A 26,440-nucleotide genomic window follows, 5' to 3' on the forward strand; every position below is an offset into this window, starting at 1 on the left:
CAAAGCGGGCCAGACCTGGAGGGCACGTCTGACTTTGTCTGCTCCATCCTCCTTTTGCAGGTGGGAAGGCTGAGGCCCGAAGAGGAGTCGACCAGGGTCTCAGCGAGTTGGGAGCAAAGCCAGAGCCTAGAACCCAAACCCAGTCCAGTTCTCTTCTGTCATAAGCACATGACTGTACATCCGGAATGATTGGTAATGTGTCCGCATAAAGACAGGGGACAGGTATTCAAACTCAAGATTTCTCTGACAACCCGTCTTAAAGCAGCTTGGTGGCTCAGTCCCAGGGTGCGAGACCGAGGGTATGCACCATTGCTCCCTGAACTCATGGCTTTGCCCTCCTGGGGAATGGCCTTTGCAGCACTAGCAACGTTGTTCAACTGGATTCCATAAATACATACTGAGCTCTAGCTGGTTTGGCTCCGTGGGTAGAGTGTCGGCCTGCAGACCACAGGGTCCTAGGTTGGATTCAAGTCAAGGGCACATGCCCGGATTGCAGGCTCCATCCGCAGTAGGGGGCATGCAGGAGACAGCCGATCAATGATTCTTTCTCATCATTGATGTTTCTCTCTCTCTCTCTCTCTCTCTCTCTCTCTCTCTCCCCCTCTCCTTTCCTCTCTAAAAACAATAAAAATATATTTTTTAAAAATTTCATCATTGATGTTCTCTCCCCTCTCCCTCTCTGAAACCAATAAAAATATATTTATAAATAAATAAATGCATATTGAGCGCCAACAGAGTTCTAGGATTTAAGGAAACTGGTGAACAAGATGGAAACAGCACCAGCCTTCCAGGAGCATACAATCTAACAAACGATTCAGATAAGTAAACTGACAGTAAAATAAAACAATAACAACAAAAAAACCACTTGATAATGCTATTCTACATGTAGAGCTTCAGCCACTGCCAACTTGAGTTAGAAACGTGAACTGTGATTCCTTACTCCCTCCCGGGAGAACAAGAGAGCTGTTTGAGACCCCTCCCCTGACCCATTCTATTAGAGGCAACTATGGAATGGGAGGGGCAGGGGGGGGCGGGCCTGGCTGCAGAACTGAGTGGCTTAGGAAGACTGGAGTGAAGGGGGTACTCCTATAGGGAGGCTATTAGGTGGCTGGGGGATGGGCCATTGCGAGGGGCTTTTAGGAGAGCATAAAGCAGCTGGTGAGCTGGGCTGAGGATGCAGCATAGAGAATGGAATAGAACCGGTAGCCAGAGTGCAGATAAAGCATGAGTCCCAGAGGGCCCTCGCCAGCTGGATCGCAGGCAATCAGGAGCCAGGGATTGGAGACCCCACCCCTGCTGTGACATCACAGGGGAGTGGGGTGGAGACAACAAAAAGGGGTCCCCCGCCCTGGCCTTGGACTCTTGGCAGCCCAGAGCGTCAAGAGCAGAGAGAGCCTGGGCTCTGGGCTAGGGTTGCCTGACTTAAAGGAGCAGGCTCCCCATTCCGCAAGCCCCTCTAAACTGCCCCCTCCAGGCCTCCTTGATCCCCGTCTCCCGGTCTGAGGACCTCTGCCTCCCGCTGCCACCACTGGGTCCCTCTGAGCGGTCCATGAGCACACTCTCAGGATGAACTGCATGTCAGATTTCTTCACCTACGAGACCACCAAGTCTGTGGTTGTGAAGAGCTGGACCATTGGGATCATCAACCGGGCAGTTCAGCTTCTCATCATCTCCTACTTTGTGGGGTGAGTCTGAGGCCCTTCAGGTCCCAGGAGGGGAGGGCTGCCCGGTGTCCTGGCCCCCTTCTCCCCTCGGTGGTGCTGTCCAGCTTCCTCAGCTTCTCCTCTCTTGGGGAAACAGTCTGTTTGGTGGAGGCGTGTCTCAAGGGCCGGCCTCTGCCGCCCTCATCGGGGATCTGGTCCCAGGATGGGTTTTCCCTCCAGTGAATCCTCCACAGTTGGAGGGTGGTCTGTAGGCACACACCCCGAGGGGAGTCCTTGCCCTGGCACCACCCTCCGCCAGGAGAGGTCCCAGGGGACCATCTCCCCTCTCCCTTCTCTCATCCCCACCCTCAACCAGAGAGCAGGCAGACCAGACCCCCTGACATCTTCCCACTGACCTCAGTCAACTCTTTGGGGCCGCAAGAAGACAAGGGGGACAGAAGGGGGCAGAAGACACTGAAACAAGGGAGATGGTGACAGCGTGATCTTGAGGTGGGAAGGAGAGAACTGCACCCACTTTAGAATGAGGGCCCCCCTCCTGGCATGGGGTGGGGAGGTAGAAAGGGGGGAGCCCTTGCTCTTGGAGGGTCAGACAAAGCAGGGGGATCTTTCCCTTAGGAGAGAGGGAGGAACATAGGCACCAATGACATTCCAGGGAAGAGTTTTTTAGGAGAAAAGTGACTTTTCTGAAAATGGTGAGGTGTCCCTCTTCACGAAGCCAGAAATACTCCGCTTTGTAAATTCCCTACTTCTACCTGACTTTGTACTGTATAACCCATCCTGGGAGATACTTAAGAGCCAGCGAGGTCTAAACACCCCTCTCCGCCCCCACTTCTCTGAGGCACCCCCCCCCCATTCACACACGCCCAGACATACACACTCACACACCCAGAGACAGACACACAGACATGCCCACTTATACTCACACAGACACAGACACACTCACACAGAGACATACACACCCACACACATAAGCACACACACACATGCACAAAAGGCCGAGGAACACAGGATGGCCAGAGAAGAAACACATTTCTCATGGTCCTTCGCACACGCTGGAGGGCCCCAGGAAATACAGGTCAGAACTTCGAGGGTTTACTTTCCTGGCGTGCAGGTCTCTAGTTCATGCTGTTCTTTGAGACAATGGGTCTGTGTGTGAGACACAGCCAGCCACTGCCGGCTGCCGTGAGTCCATTCAAGCGAGTGGAAGGAGACCTCCTGGGTGCGTGCGGCCAGAGCTGCGGGTGAGGGGCCTCCTTGCTGAAGGTCGCAGCAACGGGAGGGTGTGCGTGGACAGGTGGGAAGACAGGGACTAAGGGATTTGGGCTCCGTGGGCTTCTGAGAGCCAGGAAGCTCCGGTCATACAGATGTTGTAGACAAGGCTGCGCGCAGGGACACTAGCAAAGGGACTCAAGCTCTGGGCTCGGATTGAGTGCCCTCGATGCTCCCTTCCACGTTTGAGGTTTTGTGAGATGTTTGCAAATGTTTCACGTCGGCATCTCCGGTGCCTGGCTCAAAGTTGGTTCCTAAAGGTCCGTGTTCACGTGCACGTGTGATGCTGTGACTGTTTACATGCAGCCACACGATAGTATGATGGTCCAGGAGGGTGCCCAAAGCTGCCTCAGCACATTGCCAGCCTGGCCCGGCTCTGTTGGCTCCAGGCAGGAGGTGGTGGGTAGAGGCAGCCAGCTCCTGGACCAGCCTGCTCAGCACCCCACTGCCCCGTCTGTCCCTCACCATGGTCCAGTCTGATGCGCCAACCACCCCTGGTGCTGGAGCCTGGCCTGTTGGTGCCAGCACGAGATGGCGTCTTGGTATCCAACCCCATTCATCTCCCAGCCTGACAGCTCCCCCCAGAGCAGCTCCTTCCATTTGCATCGTCGGGTGCACTCCGCAGCCCAGCTCTCCCCCCTCCCAATCCCCGCCTGAGCCCCATCTCTGTGCACATGAGCCCATGCACCATTAGGATTTCCTGATTCCATTAATTTAGCACAAAGTGATTGAGCGTCTCTTCATGCCAGGCATTGTGCACCGAGGCTGGAACAGTGGGCAAACACAGACAACGGTCCTCACCCTCATGGAGCCTACAGTGCAAGAGATGGGCACTAACCAAATAATCTCTGCAAACAAAATTTCAGTGGGGGTTCAGGGTTGAAAGAAGAGACACGGTGCTAGGAGAGCAGCTAGTATGCAGGCACCGGGCTTGGTCAGGGAGCTAAGGAAGGTTTTCTGCAGATGCGGCATGTAAGCCAGACCTGAAGGACAGAGTCGGAGCAACCCAGGAGAGGGAGAGAGTTCAAGGCAGAGAAGCCCAGCTCTACAAAGGGAACGGGCCTGGCTAATGGGGGGAAGAAAAGAAGGTCTCTGTGGCTGGAGTAGAAGGAGCAAGGGGAGGGGGGTGTAAGGTGGAGGCAGGATCCCAAGTGGACCCCAGACCTCAGACACCTCCGGTCTTTCCTTTTTACAGAAGAGGAATGGAAGGGAAGCTACTGAAACATTCTAGTGTGTGTGTGTGTGTGTGTGTGTGTGTGTGTGTGTGTGTTTGAAAGAGAGAGAGAAAGAGAGAGATTGAGAGCGACAGACAGACATGATGAATATGAATTGAGAAGACCACTCTGGTGGCTGATATGCCAAGGGATTGGAATAGGTAGAAGTGGATGCAGGAAAATGTGTTAACAGGTGGGCAATGGAGAGAGATGACTGTGACTTGGGCTCAATAGAATTTGAAAGGATTTGTAATGCTGTGATGTTAATGCTTAATACTCGCTTCTTCCACTGTATGCCCGTCGGGTAGACCAGATGCACAACCTTACCTAGAACCTGTGTGACATGAGCCAACCATTTCTCTTAAGCACTCACAGCAACACACCACCTAATCCTCTGCACGCGTGCTCCCACCCCCACCCCTGGCCTCAGTCTGTGATTGACACCACTTCATCGCTGGTTTCTCCTCCCAGCCCAGGTGCACAGAGAGGCCAGGACCTGCCTGGCGTTTCTCCCACTGTCTTTCCTGGGCCCAGGTAGTAATCCAGTCTCCTCGTGGGGTGGGACTTCCTAAGAGCCAATCTCTTTTCTGGATCCCGTGAAGACCTGAGGAGGGAATGGGAGATCCCTGAGGCCTGAGTTCCCATAAACACTGGCCAGTGCCTGGCCTGAGGTTGGTTTTCGCAAACTAGTGGGGAGGGGAATCCCAGCCCTTTGAGGCTCCCACCATCGGAAGGACCTGTGGTGGCTGACGGTACCCCTGGCCCCATTGCAGGCCTGCTCTCCCTGTCCTGTTCCTCTCCACCCCTACTCCCCACCCCACCCCCCCTCCCCGCAAGGCCTGATCTACAAGCTCATTATTTGCACAGCCAACCTCTTTGCTTCATTTCAAATGAAGAGTCTTATCTGCCTCATTTCAAATCTTATGTAGAAGCACAGCACATAAAGCCATTAAAATGGGGAGGCGCTCTAGTTCAGAAAAGGGCTGGAATTCCACCTCCTTGGCCCCCAGCCCATCCTCTCACCCCAGGAAGCACCCTGAGGCACCCTGTTGACTAGGTGACAAGCACTTGGTGACAATACTGTGGGAAGACCTGCTGGAACCCCATCTTACAGGTTTAGAGAGAGCAGTGGTTTCCATGTGTCCCCTCTCGCCTCACCGCAGCCTTATGATGGGGAGACTGGGGGACGTGGGACACCTGGTTAGAAGCCTCCCTCTGACACCAGAGGTGGGGTGCAGACAGGTCACTTCACGTCTCCCAGTCTCCGTCACTGTATCTGGAAAATGGGTTCAGGAATGCCTCTCCTGGGGAGCAATGGTGAGGGGAGGTAACCCGTGTCCGTTCGCTGCCTGCGTTGGGTGACTCAGTAATAGATGGTAACTGTCATTATCACACAGGCCACCCCATCACGCCTCCCCCTTTCCCTCAGCCCAGCTCCCGCCTCGCCTCCCGGAGAGACCCCGTCCTCCGTCCTCCGGCACACACAGCACACCCTCCTCACACCCACTCCCTGGCCTCCTCCCTGCACACCCCACCTGCCAAGGAGCTGCCACCCGCCTTCCGCTCTATAAATAATAAACCAGGAACACAAGAAAAAATAAGTCAGAGCAGCGGCGTCAATGCCAGGAACGAAAGGCTCGGTCCTGCCCCATCGCCTGAGCCCTGAGCCCTGAGCCTCCAGGGACCCACGCAGCCCTCCGTTCTGGAAATGAAACACCCCCGCATTCGAGCTGCCCCGCTGACGTCCAGGCCCCACGGCCCCACGGGGCCACTGACATTCTTCTGCCTGTTATTTAACTCGCAGAGAGAAACCTGCTGTGGCCGCTCCTCCCCACTGGGCACAAGCAGGAGCCCTGGGGAAGGTGGGGCCGGGGAAGGAGAGAGATTGGTCAGTTGCTCCTCCCAGTCTCTGGAGATGTGCCTACGCTGGGAGGTGCTTTCCCCGGACAAGGACCAGGGTCCAGGGCAGGGGCCAGCTGCGGCCAGGTCCTGACCCCGGACACAGCTGGAGACCCTGCGGTGAGGCCATTGCGAGCAGCCCACCGGGTTGGAACCCACATACAGGCTCCCGTATTTGTGGCGTGATGATAATAACGAAGCCGTGTGGTGGGCTGGTGGCAAGGCCTCGGTGAGTCCTGCACATGGACGGCACGCAGCGCGCTGGGCTGATGACGTGGTATTGACCATCTGAACTTGGCTCCTCACCGGCAAATGTTCCCAAACTTTAAAAACGGGGATGGAAGGCAGGGTGCGTGTCAGGAAACCATTTCATTAGATCATGCTCAGCGATGTCTCCATCCCATGGCCAACCACTGAGGTTGGGGGTGGGGGGGGGGGGGCGGGGGTGAGCACACAGTAGTACAACCGCTGTGGGCTGGGAGCAGAGAGCTGGGGCCCTCGACCTCCCTCCTCCGCTCTGCAGGGCCCCCAGCCACGAGCAAGGATGCTCATTTTGGACAGGTTTCTGGAAGGTGCTCCCCACCCCACCCCCCACCCTCTGCTGAGGCACAAGACGGAGGATGAGATTTCTACGTGAGCCACGCTCCCTTGTGAGATCTTGATGAACGCCCACTTCCCTTCCAAGAGGAAAAAGATAGAAGTGCCAAGGAAGCTCAGCTCACGGCTCCCTGGGCTTCCGCAGGGGTGTGGTGTTCATAGAGCGTCTTACAGGCAGGCGGACAGCTCTCACTCTCAACGGGCGTTCATCAGGATGGGCCGCTGTAAGGCCGTGACCATGAGACAGGTGACAGGTTGGGCGCCGCCTGCCAGCACTGGCTGGGCCCCCAGCCTTCCTCTCCCGCTCTAGAGAGCGCACAGGAACCCTCTCACCAACAGCTGAACAAGCAGCCACTCGCAAATGTCAGCCTGGAGGGCAGGTGCCCATCCCACAAGTGATTCACCCCCTGGCATCTCCCAGCATCGGGGCATTCCAGAGGCCACCCAATCCAGCCCCTCCCCGGGCAGTGGGCATCCGGCGTCTCCTTGAGACTTCCCAGGCCTGTGGCGCTCACCGCCTCCCACCGCAGCCCCCACCCACACTCAGGGTGAGAGAGCTCCTGGGCTTGAAGTCCTCAGCCCTCGTTATAAAGTCCTCGGGTCATCGCACGCGCTGCCCTCCGCTTCCCAGCCCCCACATTGGTCTTCTCTGCCCTACACCGTCTCCCGCTCCTTCCGCTCATCCTCGTCTTGTGCCACCCTGGTGAGCATGCAGAAAGTGACCCTAATCCAGGGTTCCACAAGACGTCACCCCGTTTCTCCAAAACCGAGAGTGTGCGGCATTTCCCAAGCACATAGGGTGAGGTTTTCTCACCTGTGCAATGGGCGAGGGAACAGCATCTGCCTCCCAGTGCGCCTCCTGCTGGAAGCGTGGTTAGTGAGGCCGAGTGGCTTGAGCCTTGAGGGCGGTGGGGGGTGATTACTAACGGAAAAGCGGGCACCTCACAGAAACGCAGAAGGAAGAGTGGTCTGCAGGCCCTTCTTGCTGCTGGGGAGGCAGGTGGGAATGGAAGAAGGCAAGGGTCCCTCCCTGATCCCATAATGGCTGGAAGTAGCAAAAAGAAGGCAATGCAGGTAAATGCCCACTAGGTGGCAGCACAATCCAAGGAATAAGATTAGAGGCTCCTCCCTCCCAGCCCAACTCCGTCCACCTGCCAGGTAAAGGCTCAGCCGCTGCCCCTCCCTCACTCCTCCCTCCTCACCTGAGGCTCGCACAGATGGAGACTCTGCCAGGTGCCCGGTTCCCAAGCATCTGCGTCGACTTGTTCACTAACACCTGGTGTGTGCGGGCACTTAGGATGCAGCCGTGCACAAAGCCTCGATGCAGAGTCGGAGGCGAGGAGCCTCTACGCCTTCTGTCTCAGGTTCCTGCCCGGGAGGAGGCCTCTGTCATCCGCAGGAATAGATAATGCGTTCTCAGCGGGGTGATAGCACCCTCAAGGGGTGAGGATTGGTTTCTGAAGAATAAAAAAAGTCTCTTTTTATGTGTAAAGTGCAAATATACATACAGTATGTAAATTGATATGAAGAGTATTAAAATTTCATGGAGGGAGGACGATTAGGGGGAAAAATCTAAAAATGCTCCTTCAGCAGGAAATGGGGGAAGGATGGAGAACAGTGATTGATCTAAACCAGTGATGGCGAACCTATGACACGCGTGTCAGAGGTGACACCCGAACTCATTTTTTTGGTTGATTTTTTCCTTGTTAAATAGCATTTAAATATATAAAATAAATATAAAAAATAGAAGTCTTTGTTTTACTATGGTTGCAAAGATAAAAAAAATTTCTATATGTGACACGGCACCAGAGTTAAGTTAGGGTTTTTCAAAATGCTGACATGCCGAGCTCAAAAGGTTCGCCATCACTGGTCTAAGCCAAGCCAGGGCTCACTGCGAAACCCCCCTTCCCCGCCCCTCCCCCCCACACACACTTACACACACACACAGGCCTCCCCTGCCAGGCCCCTGGGGTCCATGTCCGCAGGAAGGCGACCCCTCCAGCCTCTGTCTGATGAGCCTACACCCTTCTCTCTTGCTCGCCACCCTGCTCTCTGCCCAGGTGGGTTTTCTTGCACGAGAAGGCGTACCAGGTGCGGGACACATCCATTGAGTCCTCCGTGGTAACCAAGGTGAAGGGCTTTGGACGCTACGCCAACAGAGTCATGGATGTGTCTGACTATGTGACACCACCCCAGGTATGGCCCCCCTACGGCAGGTGGTTGTGTCGACGCCCAGACCTGGGCAGGTTGGCGGGGAGACCCTGTGCATCAGTGACCCAGAGCAGTGGCTGGGGGAGGGGGGTTACCCTCCTGAGTCAGCACCGGGCATCCTCTTGTTCTGCCACAACCTGTCCTGTGATCAGGAGGACACACAGAGGGAGCGTGAGGGGCCAGGGGGTATTGGAAGGGCCTGGTTTTGGAGCCCATGTCTGCCTTTATTAACCTGTGACCTTGGCCCAATCAGCAAGAGCCCCGGTTTCCCCCTATGTAGAGTGGGGAAAACAAGAGTCCCTGCCTCACGAACTGGCACTGTTGCGGCTGTGTTTTCCTCTCCTTCTTCTCCCAAGGGCACCTCCGTCTTTGTCATCATCACCAAGATGATCGTCACTGAAAACCAGATGCAAGGGTTCTGCCCAGAGGTGAGACGGGGGAGGGAGGTTGGGTGAAGCTGGTCAAGGAAGAAGCCACTGGAGGGGAGTGGTGGCAGGGAGAGGCGTGGGTGTAAGCAGAGGCCCTAGGTCCAGCCTTGGAGCCCAGTCCTGAGACCGACCTCCACCCCCCGGAGGCCCCCGGCTGTGGGGAGGCAGTGGCACCAAGGGGCTCACCCAGGCCGGCCCGGGGCCCTTCACCCACCCATGGACCTGTCTCCCCGCAGAGCGAGGACAAGTACCGCTGTGTATCAGACAGCCAGTGCGGGCCCGAGCGCTTCCCGAGTGGGGGTGAGTGGAGCCCCTTCCCCACCCCCTGACAACCCAAGTGGTATGGGACCCCAGAGGAGTTCCCAGTCCAGGGATGGGGGTGACAGCCATGCCATGAGGCGGTGAGTGATGTCAAGGAGGGGCCAGGGGAAGGAAGAGATGGGTCCCAAATGGCTTCCTAGAGGCGGTGACATTTGAGATGGGCCCCGTGGGACGGAAGGATTTGGCAGGAGAGGGGCTTGGAAGGGGGCATTCTAGGCAGAAAGAACAGTCAGCAAAGCCTCGGAGGCAAGGAGCAGCCTGCTGTGGCTGGGGGCCTGGGACCTGTGAGAGGAGGGGTCACGTCCCAAGGCTTGCCTAGGCCTGGGAGGGTCAGGGAGAGCTCTGCGGGGCCAACGTGCCACCGGGGACCTCCCTTGCCCTGCCTGTCCTTTCCGTCCGCCTGCAGGGTCCGTGTGTGTGTGTGTGTGTGTGTGTGTGTGTGAGTGTGTGTGTGTGTGTGAGTGTGTGTGTGTGTGAGTGTGTGTGTGTGTGAGTGTGTGTGTGTGTGTGTGTGAGTGTGTGTGTGTGTGAGTGTGTGTGTGTGTGAGTGTGTGTGTGTGTGAGTGTGTGTGTGTGAGTGTGTGTGTGTGTGAGTGAGTGTGTGTGTGTGTGTGAGTGTGTGTGTGTGTGTGTGAGTGTGTGTGTGAGTGTGTGTGTGTGTGAGTGTGTGTGTGTGTGTGAGTGTGTGTGTGTGAGTGTGTGTGTGTGTGTGAGTGTGTGTGTGTGTGTGTGAGTGTGTGTGTGTGTGAGTGTGTGTGTGAGTGTGTGTGTGTGTGAGTGTGTGTGTGTGTGAGTGTGTGTGTGTGTGAGTGTGTGTGAGTGTGTGAGTGTGTGTGTGTGTGTGTGTGTGTGAGTGTGTGTGTGTGTGTGAGTGTGTGTGTGTGTGTGAGTGTGTGTGTGTGTGTGTGTGAGTGTGTGTGTGTGAGTGTGTGTGTGAGTGTGTGTGTGTGTGAGTGTGTGTGTGTGAGTGTGTGTGTGTGTGTGAGTGAGTGTGTGTGTGTGTGTGTGTGTGTACATTTGGGGCATCTCCGATGAGGAGGGGTGGGGTGGGGGAAGGGCATGGCAAAGGGCCAGACAAGCACACAGCACTGTCCCCACCCTCGCAGGGATCCTCACCGGCCGCTGCGTGAATTACAGCTCCGAGCTCCGCACCTGTGAGATCCAGGGCTGGTGCCCTGCCGAGGTGGACACGGTGGAAAGGTGAGGGCCTGCGCCCAGTGGGCTTGCAGGGGGTCTTGTGGGCACCCACCCCCCTGTAATGTCCAGCTTCCCCCCAGCTCAGCTCACCTGCCACTCCGGTCCTCTGACCCTCAGACCGGAGAGGCCCGGGCCACATGCCCGTTGGGCGGTGTCCACCAGGGAGGGTGGCCCCCGGTGAGGGCTCCCTGCTCCCCTGCCCCTTCCTTCTGTGCTCACACAGGCCTGTCATGATGGAAGCCGAGAACTTCACTATTTTCATCAAGAACAGCATCCGTTTCCCCCTCTTCAACTTTGAGAAGTGAGTCCTCGCTCCTCCCTGAAGCAGAGAGGCAGTGCGCCCACCCTTCGTTCTCAGAGGGGAGGGGATGCCGGTCACCACGGGGTTCTCCCCACTTTCTCCTGGATTCCCGGGGGCTCCTGACCCCCATCTCCCAGCCAGGTCTCCCCGCCAGCCCTGACCACTGAGGCTCAGGTGGACTCGGGCCAGTGTCTCTGCCAGCCCCCCCCCCCCCCACCCCGGCCTGGGAGGGGGACATTGGACACGAGCACTCACGACCCTGAGGTGGGAGAGAGGGTGACAGGAGAAGGATGCAGGGACAGCGGTGAGGCCCCCCGCCTGGGCGCGCGGAAGGGCCCTGGGGCTCGAGCAGGCTGGAGAGAACCTTGTGGAGGGAGGCCTGTCTCCACCTTGACCCTGGGCCTGGCCTCTCTCCTTCCCTCCTCCCTTCCCAGGGGAAACCTCCTGCCCAATCTGACCGCCGCCGACATGAAGACCTGCCGCTTCCACCCTGACAAGGCCCCCTTCTGCCCCATCCTGCGGGTGGGGGATGTGGTCAAGTTTGCGGGGCAGGATTTTGCCAAACTGGCCAGCACGGTGAGGACCTGGGGATCCTTGGGCGGGCGGGGTGATGGGCCAGCAGAGCAGCGGCGAGGCAGCGCCCCCTGGTGGAAGCACCCCAGTCCTGCCACCTGTCCTGGGCGGTCTTGCCCCCTCACCCTTCCCCCCAAGGCCCGTTTCCCATTCCCGTTACTCACGTCACCTGCACACAGCCAGGCCTGGGGCTCTGGACATTGGATCGGTGCCACTTTCTCCCGTGTTGTAGGTGAGGGGCTGACGACACCAAAAGCAGGATTTAGCGCCCCTGGGGCTCGCCCTGAGCCATGGTACTTCCCTCCTCAGCAACACGGGATGGCACCTCCCTCTTCGTTCTCGGCCACCTGCGCCCTCCACCTGAGCGTGCAGAGCACTCACGTGTCTTATTGGTGGTGCTCCCCACCCCCACCCCGATGAGGGGCACCGGAGGGCTGCGGGAGGGCTCACACCTGCCCCCTTTCTGCAGGGCGGGGTTCTGGGCATTAAGATCGGCTGGGTGTGCGACCTGGACAAGGCCTGGGAGCAGTGCATCCCCAAATACTCCTTCACCCGGCTCGACAGCGTTTCTGAGAAGAGCAGCGTCTCCCCCGGCTACAACTTCAGGTAATCGGGGGCATCAGGGCAAAGGCAAGGGCCGTTCTAAAAACTGCATCCGGCCCTAGCTGGTTTGGCTCAGTGGATAGAGCGTCGGCCTGCGGACTGAAGGGTCCCAGGTTCGATTCCGGTCAAGGGCATGTACCTTGGTTGCGGGCACATCCCCAGTGGGGGGTGTGCAGGGGGCAGCTGATCGATGTTTCTCTCTCATTGATGTTTCTAACTCCCTATTCCTCTCCCTTTCTCTCTGTGAAAAAAAAAAAAAATCGGTGAGATATGTTTAAAAAAACAAAAACTGCATCTGAAGAAAAAACGCGTATTGGCAGGAAAAGGGCCCATGTTCCCCCATCAGGTTTCTGTGCAAAAGGAGGCAGGACTTTCCAACAGACAGCTGTCGGAGACAGACAGGCCATCCGGTGAGATCATGGCTCCGGCCGCAGGGAGGATTTGTGCCGGCGGTGGGCGGTGAGGCCAGATGGCCAGGGTCTCCTGAAGTGTTGGGTTCTGTGAGGCTGAGTTCGTTTTTCCGCTCTGGCTCTGAGGCCCTAAGGTGCCTAGGCCACGCCCAGGCAACCCCATCCCTTCTTCTGCGCCTACGTTTTCTAAGGGTTCTCGCTCCGCAGAGCAAGGGCAATAGCTGGTATCATCTTCCAAGATGGAAATTGTGTATTTCTGTCCAGAACCAGGAAATGTCACTGGAGTCACAAGTAGCAGTTACAGTGGGCATTCGTTCTTCAGTGCCTTTCGAACAGGAACTCAGGCCAGTCTCTAGTAGCGTCTCATTGATATTCCCAAAGGCCTTGAGACACAAGAGGCCCCCCTCGCCCCCTCCCACTTTGCAGACAGGGAAAGAGAAGAACCCGGGAGAAGCTACTGGGAACCAGCTGAAAGCCCTTGAGCAAGCCCTTGACCTTCTCCCCTCCCCCTCCTTTCCCATCCGTGAAAGGGCAGAGGCATCGTTATCTCCAGGATCCTATCAGCCAGTGTCTGAAAAGCTTTAGCTCTCTGTTCTGTTTTTCCCTTAATTTTTGAAGATCCTGACGTTTCTGGCAGGGCCCTCAGGACTCTGTGTTATACACCAAACAGGCTAATTAGCTAAGTAGGCAGTGATCAGGGGAAAATCCCTATAAGAACATACTACATCTATATGTTCAAGGAATTGCTACTCAAATCTCCTTTGTTGTAGTGGTATTTCACAATATAATGACATACATAAGCCAAAAAAAATCATTTCACCTTTTTTTTTCTTTTACCTTTATCTGTAGCTTGAAAAGATAATTATCCATTCCATTAAGCTTTATCGGTAATCGTTTAACATATGCATGTGTAATCTCTGGAAAGAAGAATGTTTTTTAAAAAAATTGAAAGTGCTTTCATAATCAACTCCCAACTTTAAAAAATCATAGGAAACAACACATATTTTAAAGTAGTTTAAAAATACTGTTTGGCTCCCTCGCAGAAATTGGCATATTTATTCAGTCGGGTACATCACACTGAAATCAATACAAAGGATTTCATATGATAGCTTAAAATAGAAACATATTAATAAAATTCTCATGATCTAAACTGCAAGTTTTCATCTTCGTAACTTCCCCCTGGCCATTGGGAATTTTTCAACCCTGCAAATAACTTACTTGGCAGGAAAGCTTATGAAGGGAATAACGATTGGGAAGACCCCGGCTAGTGGTGTCACACAGCTTTAGAGCAATGTCTTTCATTTAAAGAATTGGTTTGGAGTTCTTTGTCTCCAATGTAGTGTGCCGTGGTGTACACACACACACACACACACACTCACACTCACACTCACGAATGCACGCACACCTCGCCTAGGCACAGCAGGACGTGAGGCAGACGGGTCCTACGTAAGCTTGTCTTTGGAGAGACAGGTCAGAGATCTCTAAGGATCCTGGGGGCCTAGGGGAACCGTCTGAGGGGTGTGGCCTCCACACCAAAGACCTCCAGCCAGAATATGAGGAGCTGAAGCTGCCCAATTTGATCCTGTGGTTTAAAAGACTTCCTAAAGGAATAGCCCTGGTGTGGGGAGTATCTGATGGCCTTGGCAATCAGGAGGCTCTGCCCAAGCTCCCTGAAGTCACTCCCTGGGGTGTCTACCCACTCACCTTCATGCTGTCTTTGAGCTACATGGACACCCAAGGCTAAGCTAGGAGCCCACAAAGGGCCTCCTTTCTGAATCCTGAGAGGGAGGAAAAGGGCCACAGCCAGGGTCAGCGTGGGCACAGGGCAGCTCCTGGGATGGGTACAAAGTATGCAGCTCCTGAGAATCCCACAAGCTCCCTATAGGTAAGAATGATACTGGGCACCGTGTGCGAAGTGGCTGTGCGCTTTGGTTCGTTGTTCCCCACCCTGACTCTCCACAGGGAGGCGCTACAATCCCCCCCACTTCATAGGAGAGAAAAGTGAGGTGTGCAGACTTAACTATGTTTCCCACTGTCACAGAGCCAGTAAGCGTGGGAGCCTGCATGCAGACATATTTTCTGGAATGATGTCCACCCCAACCAGGAAGGCTAGGGACATGGGCACGTGTTAATCCTCAGAAATGTACGCCTATGTGCTCGTGGGCGAGCGACTAGCTTCTGGGGGGGGCCACAGGACACAGCCTGGCCTTTTGTCTCCCAAACAAATTCCTCTGCCTCTCTGACAGGGGCCAGGTTTTTTTCAACGTCTTGCCATCCTGTCCTATACAGTTTGTTGCCTTTTGCTCTGGAGGGAATGGAATCCTTCAGCCAAGATTCAGCCTTGTTTAATATGCGAACTCAGACATCCAGAGGCAGCTAGAGACTCGCATTTCCATCACTAATTACTTCTGCGGCTCCTTTCCAAACCCCACCCCCATTTTTGGAGGCTCTTCGCCTGCAGAATTCGAGGTTTAGAGAAGCTCTAGCTGTTGAGAACCCCTTGGAGACACCTAGACGGAGAGGCGGTCATTCTACAGATGAGGAAGTAGAAACTTCAAAGGGGCAGTGATGTGCCCAAGGTCACGGGTGCATCTTAGAGTAGCCTGAGAGGCCATTTGCTCCCAGTGCCTACATCCGTCTCTCTGCAAAGCAGCCCTAGACAAGGGACCACTTCACAAGATGGCCTGTCCGTCATCGGATGGCCTCCCATTCTTGTCAAGATGGCCTTGTGTTGAGCAAAATGTGTCTCCCTTCAACCCCCACCCAAAGTACCTGGCGCTGTCCATCTAAGCTTACCTTCGTTTATGTGATCTGAAGGTTTCCGTCTGTCCCTACCGCCCTAAAATTTGCTGGAAAGATGTTATTTTACTCCGAAGTCTATTTTGCGTGGCTAAAGACTCCAGGGGCTGCTTTAGCTTATTTGTGGGTGTTGTTTTTTTTTAACTTGGTATTTTTAAGAAGCCTCTTTCCAAGTACCTTGAGAGTGTGCAGTTGGTGCGTGCGTCTGGCTTAGCAGTGGGCAAAGGGCAGCATTTTTGAAAATAAGAACTGGCCAGAGTCACCAGTTCAATGGTGCGAGGGTGACAGGCACCCCAGTGTTAGTGTTCCTGCAGGGGTCAGTTCCTGCAACACAGAGGGGGCCCTCAGTTTACCAGAGCACCCCACTCCCCAGAGCTGGGCGCTGGGCGCTGGCACTGCCGTGTGTGTTTGTGAGTGAGGGTGAGTGTCTGTGGGTGAGTGAGTGTGAGTGCGGGTATGTGTCGGTGAGTGACTGAATGTGTGCGTGCGTGTGTGCGCGTGCCTGAGTGTGTCAGTGAATAGATGTGTGTGGGTGTGAGTGTATAGGCAGAGATGGTACAAAGACAAATTAAAAATACTGTATCAGTCAGGGTCCCAGCAGGAAACAGATGGCACATGCAAATTGGGTAATTTGAGGAGAGTTTAATACAGGGGGTGCTGCTGGGAGGGTGCAGGGATACCACAAAGGATCCTGCAGTGCCTGGGGCCCGGGTCTGAAGGGGCGAGGACAGGGAGCCGTTCCTGGAACCCGGAGACAGAGATAGGACACAGCAGCCTGAGGAGAACAATGACCCAGCCACGCCCCCTCAGCAGCTGGAAGCCAGGCAGCAGGCCCAGGCAGCCCAGGGCAGGGTGGGGAGGGAAGGGAGGAGCACTGGTGTCCAGTACCAGGCCTACCAACTTTCCTGCATGAAATCACAGCCCTTTGTTAACTTTTGAAGCAGCACTCACCACACTGTTGATTGTCCAAGGAAAAGGCATGTATACATAGCCTTGAGCAACGTTGCAGGCAATTTCTTTGGTTAAAGGATACTTTATTTCTACAAATAGGATGTAAATGCATCCTCAGAGTGAGAACCCTAAGACAAATGGGTAGATAAAGTAATGGCCTGGAAACTGGCTTCACTCCTGGCTGCTCCCTTGCAGGAAATCAGCATCCCACACAGTGTGGTCCGTTTCCTTCTCTGCATATCTATTTAATATCTATTTATGTGGCATAGAATTCAGAGACTTTGAAGACCTTTGAAAGCCTATCCCTGGACCTCAGGTTAAGGGCCCCTCGCGCCCTTTCACACCTATTTTTGACAGGATTGACAGCTCATCGCCCACCCCGCCCGCACCCCTCAGTAGGCAGAGAGAGATTTGGAAACTTGCCCAAGACTACAGAGCCCAATTAAGAGGTTCATCAGGACTCAGACCCAGGAACCTGCCCTATAGCCATTGCTTCTAGCAAACCTCCCACCATCATATCACTAGCAAAGAAAAAAAAGAGGCAGCTCGAGCACATAAACCCGGTAGTGACTGCTGGGATGAGGAGAGAGAATCAAAAACGGTTAGCAATGTCGGACTCCTGGTGCTCCCGAGGGTCCCTAGGACAGCGTTGCTCCTAAAAGGCGCCGCCGTCTTGGCTCTCCTCCCCTGGTGTCTGCTAGCGCTCAGCTGCTCGCTGCTCCTCGTGCTGGAGGAGTTTGTGGTGAGTGTTCCATGTTGGAAATGTACCCGCAGCAGCTTTCACGAAGCTGAGATTTGGCAGCTGAGCTGCTTCCACGCGGAAACATGCCGATCCGCGAGATCTTAGGCCAATCGACAGAGACCGGATCGAAGCGTGTCCTCGGCTTTGATCATCCCTCTCTCAATCTGGGTTTTTCTCCTCCCAGGAGCCATGGAGATGCGTTAGAGCAGACACCTCCCTCATCACCACAGAAGCCCGCCCCCCCCGCCCCAAGGCCCTCTTGCCTGGGGCACATTTGCGTCAATTCTCCATGATCTGTTTTCCTCTTTGCTTCCTTTAGGGTAAAGTGGGGTGGGGGTGGGGAGTAATTAGCACAAGCTTGAATTTATACAGCCCTTTATACCTTTACTAGAGGCCCGGTGCACGAAATTTGTGCATGGGGGTGGGGTCCCCTCAGCCCAGCCTGCACCCTCTCCAATCTGGGACCCCTTGGGGGATGTACAACTGCCAGGATCGGGCCTAAACTGGCAGTCAGACATTCCTCTCACAGTCCTGGCTACCTGGTCGCCTTTCACTGCCTCTAAGTGCCCCCCTGCTGGCCTGGTCACCCCTAAGTGCCCCCCCCCCCCCCGCTGCTGGCCAGGTTGCCCCCAACTGCCCCCTCCCTGCTGGCCTGGTCGCTCCCAACTGCCCCCCCCCACCAGCCTGGTCACCCCTTACTGCCCCTCCTGCTGGCCTGGTTGCCCCCAACTGCTCCCCCTGCCACCCTGACCACCCCATGCAGCCTGCTATTCAGTTGTTTGGTCGTCCCTCACTAACCCCCCTGCCAGTCTGGTCATAGGCAGCCATCTTGTGAGGGTGTGAGGGTTAATTTGCATTTTACCTCTTTATTATATAGGATGGCTATTGAGTCCTCATAAGGATCAACATTATTGGCAGAAAATATTGGCTAACACTCCCTGAGTGCTTATCAGTGAGCCCAGGACTTCGCAAGTGCTCTTGGTGGATTATTAATCGAGTGCAGAGGGAGAATTTTATAGCTGAAAATCGGAAGCTCAGAGGCTTCATGTATGTGCCCAAGGCCACACAGCAAATAATGCTGGAGCCAGAATCCAAATCCGGGAGACCTGGCTCCAGGGCCTGGGTCACAACCACAAATATCCTGCTAGGATGGGTGTGGTTGCCCCCATTTTACAGATAAGGAAACTGAGGCCAATAAGATTACTCACTGGAGTAGACAGCTAGTAACCTGGCTCTCAGGTACATCTTCCAGCCCTGCTTCCATTGACCTTTCCCTGCCTTGTGAAAGATAAATGAATAATAGTACGTTTTTTAAAAAAGGATCAACAACAAACCAATTTCAGAATGTCTGTCTTTGAGGTTGATTAGGGTCTGAGAACATGAGTAAATAAATATGGCTTGGGCCCTTCTCTACCAGGAGGAGTCCCAGCTTGCTCAGGGATGCTGCCCAACCCCCAAGCAATGAGTCTGCCAAGGAGATATTTTCCCATCAGTAGAAAATCAACTGTAAAAGTATATTTCGGCTGGCAGAATGATTCCCCACCAGGCAAAAAGCTTTGCTGAGAACACCACCTCCTTCGCTTAGAAACCCAAATTCCAGGCCCAAGTTTTCCCTCGCAAGTCCAACCCGGATCCTCCAAGCGTGTTGCTGTTTTCCCTGCTGCTGTAACAGTTACGTGTCCCTGCTTTGCGAAGGAATTGCCACCACTCTATGGGATCGTTCCTAAACAGATGTCTGAGAGTTTCCGAGGGATTTGTACCTCGTGATAAAAACCCTTCTCCATTCAGCAAACGTGTAGGGCTGCCGCCTGCTGCAAATGTCAGCTCAGCGTGGGGAAGAGCTTCTAACGGTGGGAACCACCCAAAGCTGAAAGTGGGCTGCTCATACAGGTAGTGAGTTCCCTGTCGCTGGAGGTAATCAGGCAATGCAGGAAGCAGCAAGGGGTGGGCAGGGGCTTAGGATTCCAGGGGCCCGAGTTCTGATCCCTGCTGTGCTTCTCTCAGGCCTGGAAAGTCTGACTGCTGCCTGCTGACCACTAGATAATGTACTGAAAGCTCGGTGCCCCTCAGCTCAGCCCTCCCCCAACCACACTGAATCCACCCTTCAGCTAGTGCCATCTTCTTTCTCCCTTTCACATTTGGGGAAACCGAGAAGCAGAGGTGAAGTGATTTGCCCCAGGTTATGTAGAGGAGTTCAGTGGCAAAACCTGGATCCAAGGCCAGACTGCCTCATTTCAAAGCCCTAAGCCAGCAGCTCCCCCACTGAGTTGTTGGGGCCCAAATGAAATGATGGGTGTGGAAGTCTCTAGCCCAGGGGTGGGCAAACTTTTTGACTCCAGGGCCACAATGGGTTCTTAAACTGGACCGGAGGGCCGGAACAAAAGCATGGATGGAGTGTTTGTGTGAACTAATATAAATTCAAAGTAAACATCATTACATAAAAGGATACGGTCTTTTTTTTTTTTTTTAGTTTTATTCATTTGGCCCTCGGGCCGTAGTTTGCCCACGGCTGCTCTAGCCGCTTAGCAGGAGTAAGGGCTCCACATACAGCTGTCCCTGTGTTTTCCCCAGTCCCCCTCCACGGGGCTGGTTCCCCATGGCGGGAACCAGTAGCACCTACTTTCCCATGCAGCCAGCTGCCGGATCCAGATGTTTTCTATTTGGAAGAGAAAAGCATGTGGTTCGTTCCTGCTCCTGTAGACTAGCTCCACCTGAAGAGCAGGGAGAATTTGGGGCAGCCAGAGGCAGGGGGAGGAAACCCGGAGGCTAATCTGGGAGGTGTCTGGAATCTCTGAAAACATTTATTCCTCCGGCAAGCATTCCCTGTGCTGGGCCCTTGGGCAAAGAGGGGCCCTGGGAGCTGGCTCGCAGTCAAAAGTCCAAATTATCACCTGCAGTCTGGTGTGGCAGGGACCGTAGGAGAGGCCCGGATCCTCACATCCTCCTGAGAGGAAAGGTAGCCCGGAGGCATTCCACAGCCTCGGTGCTGGGAAACCAGAAACCAGCTCTCTGGAGAAAGGAAGAAAGCACTTTGCTCTGTAGTGTGTTTGCCGATTTCTGTGGTGTAAATATTCCACTGTGGACAGTTTCAAGCTGCAAGTGTGAAATCACTGAATGTGGAATTGGGAAGAGACACACCACCAGATACTTCCTCTTCCACGCATCTCCATCCTCCCAGACCAGTGCACTTTTTCACTGTGCCTTCCCCCTGAGAGGGCCTGAGTTTCTTACCTTTAACTCTCCACCCTCAAGCCTCAGCTTTAGAGTTATTTCACATGAAGGCTTCCCTGACCCACCAGCCTCGGTCAAATGCCTTCCTGGGCTGTGCTCTGAGAAAGGTGCTCCTCTCCTTCCAAGCCCTGAAGTCCAATTTGAGCTATGCATGGATGGTGCGATTAATATTTCTCTCCCTCTCATGAGAGCAGAGCTTGCCGGTGTATCAGCAGTGCCTGGCACAGTGCCTGGCATACAGTGGCTGTGCTCAAAATATTTGTTTAAATCTTGAAAGAATCAGAAGTCACTGAGCAGGACCCTGACGGATGAATAGAAGTTTGCAAGGTGGAAGAGGGAAGGAGGGGAGCCGCATGAGCAAAGGCCCAGAAGTCTGTGTCTAGGAAGCGGGTGCAGGAGATAGAGGAAGGCAGGTCGTGCGGCTAGCACTGGAGGGGCAGGGCAGGGCGTTCTGCAGAGGAGGCTAGGGGAGTGGACTGGGCCAGGTTGGGAGGGGCCCTGTACTCCAAACCAAGGTGCGGAACGGTGGTGTCCTTCTCACTGACCCCATCTCTCAACCAAGAAAACCAAAGCTGGAGAGGTAGGAATCAGAGGATTTAGGAGAAATCTGGGCCCAGGCAGGTGTAGCTCAGCCTTTCGCCTTTTCAGATGAGGCGTTGGGGGGTCCTCCTTCTGACACGTCATGGCTCTTTTTCCTTCCTGTTCTGCTCCCAGCCAGGGATTCTGGGTAGAGAGCCCCTCCCTGCAGGTGCAAAAGGGGGCCCTCAGCTAGAGAACGAAAAGAAATGAGCCAGGACTGGACAGAAATCGTGCATCAAAAAGAACTGTCTGAAATGCAGGCTAAGAGTCTGGGCGGTTGAACAGGACCTCCTGAGTTCGAATCCCAGCTTCGCTCACTTGACTATTGCTGTTGTGACCTTAGTCAAGTTACTTAACCTCTCTGATCCTGGTGACTCCTCTGTAAATGGGAATCGAAACGGCACTAAGTTCCTTGGTGTTGCTATGAGTATTAAATGAGTTAGTTACTTGGCATTAAGCACATAGCACAATGCCAGGCACATAGTAAGCACCCAATCGATATATACGTTGTCTGTTATGGTTGCTAATACTATTATCGCTGGGAGGCAGAAGGTGTGATAGTTAAGGAAAATGTAGATGTTACGAGTTCACTTTATCTTGATCTTAGGACCTGCTTTAAGCACTTACTAGATCTTGCTTTAATTACTCTATCTGGACACTGTCTCGTCTGGCCTTCCTCACTCTCACTTCTCAGTTAAGAGAAAAAGCTCAGGAGGTTGAGTGACTTGCGTGGAGTCAAAAGCTTGTTAAAGACACCGTGGGGCCACACCCAGACCTCCTAGGACTTTCTTAGCCTCATAGGACTGTAGCATCATTGGAATTCTCTCTATCTTGAATGACTCCCCAGTTTTAACTCATCCTCTAACTCAGGCTTCCTGGCTATAAAATCACAGGAGTTTGCAAGAGGTTAAACATTGCTCACCGCGGTAAACAACCCATCTCAGTGGCTCCTGGCACAGGGCACCAGGGACCAGTGGGGGCGGAGCGCTCAGGAGCCTTCAGGGGTCTGGGCTCCTGCCACCTATTGACTCAGTCACCCCTACACCCTGACTTCTCCCCTGGCTCTTGAGCAACTAGCCATGAGGGAAAGGAGGATGAGGAGGGTTCACTCTGACACCTCTGGGCCCAGAGTTCACATACCGCACCTCCCTTCACATTCTTTGGCAAGAACTCTCTGAGGTGGGGCCCCAGCTAGATGCGAGGGGCTAGAACACGTGGCCCAGCCCCATGCCAAGAGGGAAGGTATCCCAGCCCCGTGATCGCCCAGTCTCTGCCCCACGGTCGGGCCACATTCTGGGACCCCCACCGACCACTCTGGAGTGCAGAAGTCAGGGCTCCTGGGCCCTTCTTCTGTGGCCGGTCCCCTGGTCCCTTGCCTCCGGCGGGTCCCCTCCCTCCTTCCCGGCTCGGCTCGAGGTTCGCTCTCCCTCCCGCCCCAGAAGAGAGCGGGCCCTGCCAAGCCTCCTCCGAGGGTGGGTGGTGGATGAGATAATGATCTTATCCTGCGTACTGCCTCTTGGAAGGCAGGTGCTGGAGAAAAGCCAAGTCCGCTTTGGTTCTTCTCCCTGTTCCCTCCACATTCCTTCCCGAGATAAATTTAGCCAGCCCTCGCTGGGAGAGGCAGTGCCCAGGATGCCGGCTTTCTGCTCTCCCAGGCGATGGCGGAGCATCTTTCATGGCTGCAGCCTATGGCCAGGAACGCAGACCTCGGGACAGGACACAGTCCCGGCCTCCGCCCTGCCCCAGACCTCAGCCACTCGCCCTCCCACCCCTGCCCCGTGCCCACGGGCTTCCGCTGCCACAGCCCAGACAGCGGGGACTCTTCCCACACGTGATCTTCGTCCAGGCCTGGATTCTCCAGTGGAGGGAGGCAGGGCACAGAGCACAGAAGGACTCTGAGGTCTGGCACCAAGGCCGCCCCTGGGCGTCAGAGGCAGGACGGTTCAGGTTAAGAGCAGGGCTTTTGCCCAGCCAGTGTGGCTCAATGGTTGCGTGTTGGCCTATGAACCAGGAGGTCACGGTTTGATTCCCCATCAGGGTACATGCCCAGGTTGCAGGCTCTCATCATTGATGTTTCTTTCTTTCTCTCCCTTCCTCTCTGAAGCCAATAAAAATTAAAAAAATTAAAAGAGCATGGCCTTTGGAGCTGTCAGTGTTGCCTCCCACCAGTCTCTTCATCTATATAATGGGTCACCGGAGTCTGCTCCCTGACATTGAGGAGATGATCATAGGTTTGCATCCTTTTGGTGCTCTGTCCATGGCGGGTGTGGAGGGGGTGAGGGTCCATACTTAGGCTCAGGCCAACCTGAAAGCCAGTGAGGGCTTCCCGTAGTCTCTCGCCCGGGCCTGATGCTGCTTTTGCAAACTTCCTTAAAATCTCCTGCAAGGCCTCCTTGGAGTGTCGTGTTCTTGGACCTCCTCATCTTTCTAGAAACAACTTCCTTTCTGGGGTCCATCCCCTTCTCCTGCTGGTGCAACTTGAATTCAGACCATTGTAGTTGGTCTGTGACGCTCTCTGCCGCCACCCCCAGACTCTAATTGATCCTGTTCATGAAGATGGTCCAGCCCCTCTCCTCCAAGCCTTTGTGTCTTAGGATTAGGAAGTTGGTAAGTGGCAGAGCCAGGCTTCGAACCCAGTCCAGCTGAGAAACCTGCAGAGAGGGGATAAGGCCGGGCCCTGGGCCACCCAAGCAGATAGAACTGAGGAAGCATAGAGTCCTGGCTCAAACGTTCGCACACATCAGAATTATTGAGGGAAGTTATTTAAAAGGAAGAGTCCTGCCCTAACGGGTTTGGCTCAGTGGATAGAGCATCGGCCTGTGGACTGAAGGGTCCCAGGTTCCATTCTGGTCAAGGGCATGTACCTTGGTTGCGGGCACATCCCCAGTAGGGGGTGTGCAGAAGGCAGCTGATCGATGTTTCTCTCTCATTGATGTTTCTAACTCTCTATCCCTCTCTCTTCCTCTCTGTAAAAAAGTCAATAAAATATATTTTAAAAAAATAAAAATAAAAGGAAGAGTCCTGAACTCCACCCACAGGGATGCTGATTCCTGGGTCCAGGGTGGAGCCTGAGAAGCTGTCTTTTTAAGCAGCCCCCCAAGATGCTGCCTGTGAAGGGGGTTGGCTAACCTGGGGGCAGAGACTCAGACACAGGTTGGACCATGGCAGGTGTCCCACCAAACCATCTGTAAGGGCTGCACAGAAAGTGACAGTCGTAGGCTCCCGAGGACCCCGTAGGTTCAGGCAGGAGCCCACAGTGGGACCCACCTTTGCCTCTGACCTCCAGGTTTGCCAAGTACTACAAGTTGGAGAATGGCAGCGAGTACCGCACGCTCCTAAAGGCTTTTGGCATCCGCTTCGACGTGCTGGTGTACGGGAACGTGAGTCCTTGGGCTGGGCAGGTGGGTGGACAGGAGAGGAAATTCAGACCAACCCTGGGACCGGAAACGGCTCCTGGGCAGGGGTGAGGGCCAGGGTCCTTCTGCTGACCAGCTCTGAGACCCTCAACTGATCACACCTCCTGTCTCCATACCTGCACCATGAAGGGGTGGGGCCTGCTGCTCCAAGGTCTCTCTGGCCTCACCCCTGCCCTGCTGGACTCCGCCCACTCGCCTTGGTCTTTGTGCACACAGGCAGGCAAGTTCAACATCATCCCCACCATCATCAGCTCCGTGGCAGCCTTCACCTCCGTGGGAGTGGTGAGTTCAGCCCCGCCAGGCTCTGACCGGTGGCCAGTCAGGGTGAGGCCCCTGCTGGCAGGTGTGGACAGGGAACTGAACCCAGGTAAGCCCTGCTTCAGCCTAGACTGAAAAGCCCAGCCTCTTGCCAGGTGCTTCCGTCTCCTGCACCACCTCCCTGCTCAGCTGGGCCCTGCTTTGTCACTTGCAGTCATGGGGAGCTCACTGCCTCCTCAGCAGCCTCCCATCTGCAGGAGGCTGGCCTGGTACAAGTTCCTGGGCCTCCCCATGAAGGTGGGGGCGGAGACGCAGACACAGCCCCGCCCCCAGGCCAGTGCTGCCCAATGCCCGGCAGCTCAGGGCCTGCTCTCCTTTCCTCCCCCAGGGGACTGTCCTCTGTGACATCATCCTGCTCAACTTCCTCAAGGGGGCCGACCAATACAAAGCCAAGAAGTTTGAGGAGGTGAGTGGGGTCCAGGAGAGGCAGCGAGACAGGGCAGGGAGGGCCACTGGGCCCCAGGAACTCTCAGTGGCTCACCGTCCAGGGGCTTCTGAAGGGAAGTTCACTGGGCCTCAGTGCATCCTGGGGGTCCAGACCCGAGGGTGTTTGGCCAAGAGTGGGCTCTGTGAGAACCATGGGGGCACTGTGGGTGGTTGCTGTTGCTGCCCCAGCCGCTCATTGTCCCCTTTCCATTTCTGGGGCAGGGAAATCCTGCTATGGGCTGGCTCTGGGTTCTGTCTGCCCTTGAGATGCATGGATGGAGTCCTGGGATCACACAGACGCGCTGTAGCTCCCCAAAGACCAGGCTGCGCGCCCCGACTGCTGAGTCTGTCCAGTGGGGTCCTTGCCCATAGTCAGAGCACCCTCATGCCAGCCTTCTGCCTGCAGGTGAACGAGACGACGCTCAAGGTCGCTGCCTCGGCCAACCCAGTGTTCCCCAGCGACCAGACCCCGGAGGAGAAGCAGTCCACTGATTCAGGGGCCTTCTCCATCGGCCACTAGGGCCCCCACCCAGGGCCCCACACTCACTGCTGGGCTCCAGGCCTCCCAACAGAAGACCCCACCATGCAAGGAGGATGGGAGAGGGAGGGCTCTCCTTTCTGCTGCTCACCCCATGAGGCCACAGCTGGAAGGCGGCTGGGTCTCCCAGTGCCCCCTACTGAGACTTCACTCTCACCTTCACCCCTTGCCTGGCCCCTGTCTGCTTCCCAGGACCCCTGTGGCAGCAGCACCTGAGTCTTCCCCTTTCCAAAGAATAGAGAGAATAATAGTAATAATGAGTGCCTGCCAAGTGCCCGGCACTTCACACACACTATCTCATTTAATCCTTAGAATAATCCCATGATGTAGATATTAGGTTCCCCGTTTTGAAGACAAACTGAGGCTCAGAGAGACTGAATCCTTTGCCCAAGATTACACAGCCAGACAGCGAGAGAGCTGGGATTTGAACCCAGGTCTCCATTGCCCACGCCTCACAAGAGGAAGGGCAACTCCCATGGGTGTGCCCTGCTGCTCCAGCCTCCTCCACCCTGACCAAGGTTAGGTTCAGCTTAATAAAGAGTAAGCCCCAGGCTGGCCCCGGGAACTTGGGCCCCATTTGAGGGGAGACCAGTGAGACTGGTGTGAGTTCTCTTTCTCTGACTCAGGTGGGTCCCCAAATGAGAAGGAAACAGGAGGCGTGACTGTCGGTGAATTTTCCTTACCTCACCGCACAGCTCTGTCCCCACACCAGGGCCATTCTTGTTCTCTCTCCGGGACCCTAGATGTACCCAC

The 26,440-nt window shown here is 55.1% G+C and overlaps 1 protein-coding gene across 1 annotated transcript; it reads left to right on the plus strand.

The window, feature by feature from the left end:
* Positions 1 to 1,566: 1,566 nt before the first annotated feature.
* P2RX3 (purinergic receptor P2X 3) lies at positions 1,567 to 26,432 on the plus strand. Its single transcript, XM_070426555.1, has 12 exons — positions 1,567 to 1,685; positions 8,704 to 8,839; positions 9,211 to 9,282; positions 9,519 to 9,582; positions 10,710 to 10,803; positions 11,024 to 11,101; positions 11,536 to 11,677; positions 12,144 to 12,280; positions 24,276 to 24,369; positions 24,622 to 24,687; positions 25,052 to 25,129; positions 25,556 to 26,432. Exons 1-12 carry the CDS (start codon positions 1,567 to 1,569, stop codon positions 25,667 to 25,669), a joined length of 1,194 nt encoding a protein of 397 aa, XP_070282656.1. The 3' UTR covers positions 25,670 to 26,432.
* The last annotated feature ends 8 nt before the right edge of the window (positions 26,433 to 26,440 follow it).

Source organism: Myotis yumanensis, unplaced genomic scaffold (assembly GCF_028538775.1).
Source record: "Myotis yumanensis isolate MYYU_CA2020_CCGP unplaced genomic scaffold, mMyoYum1.0.hap1 SCAF_10, whole genome shotgun sequence".
In the NCBI taxonomy this organism is placed as follows: domain Eukaryota; kingdom Metazoa; phylum Chordata; class Mammalia; order Chiroptera; family Vespertilionidae; genus Myotis; species Myotis yumanensis.

What these genes read in the sequence shown, in the direction of transcription:
- P2RX3 (XM_070426555.1), top strand. Translation starts at nt 1,567, where the DNA reads ATGAACTGCATGTCAGATTTCTTCACCTACGAGACCACCAAGTCTGTG. An exon ending in ACTATGTGACACCACCCCAG is followed by an intron (nt 8,840 to 9,210) that starts GTATGGCCCCCC and finishes TCTTCTCCCAAG; the next exon opens with GGCACCTCCGTCTTTGTCAT. An exon ending in CCTTCACCTCCGTGGGAGTG is followed by an intron (nt 24,688 to 25,051) that starts GTGAGTTCAGCC and finishes TTCCTCCCCCAG; the next exon opens with GGGACTGTCCTCTGTGACAT.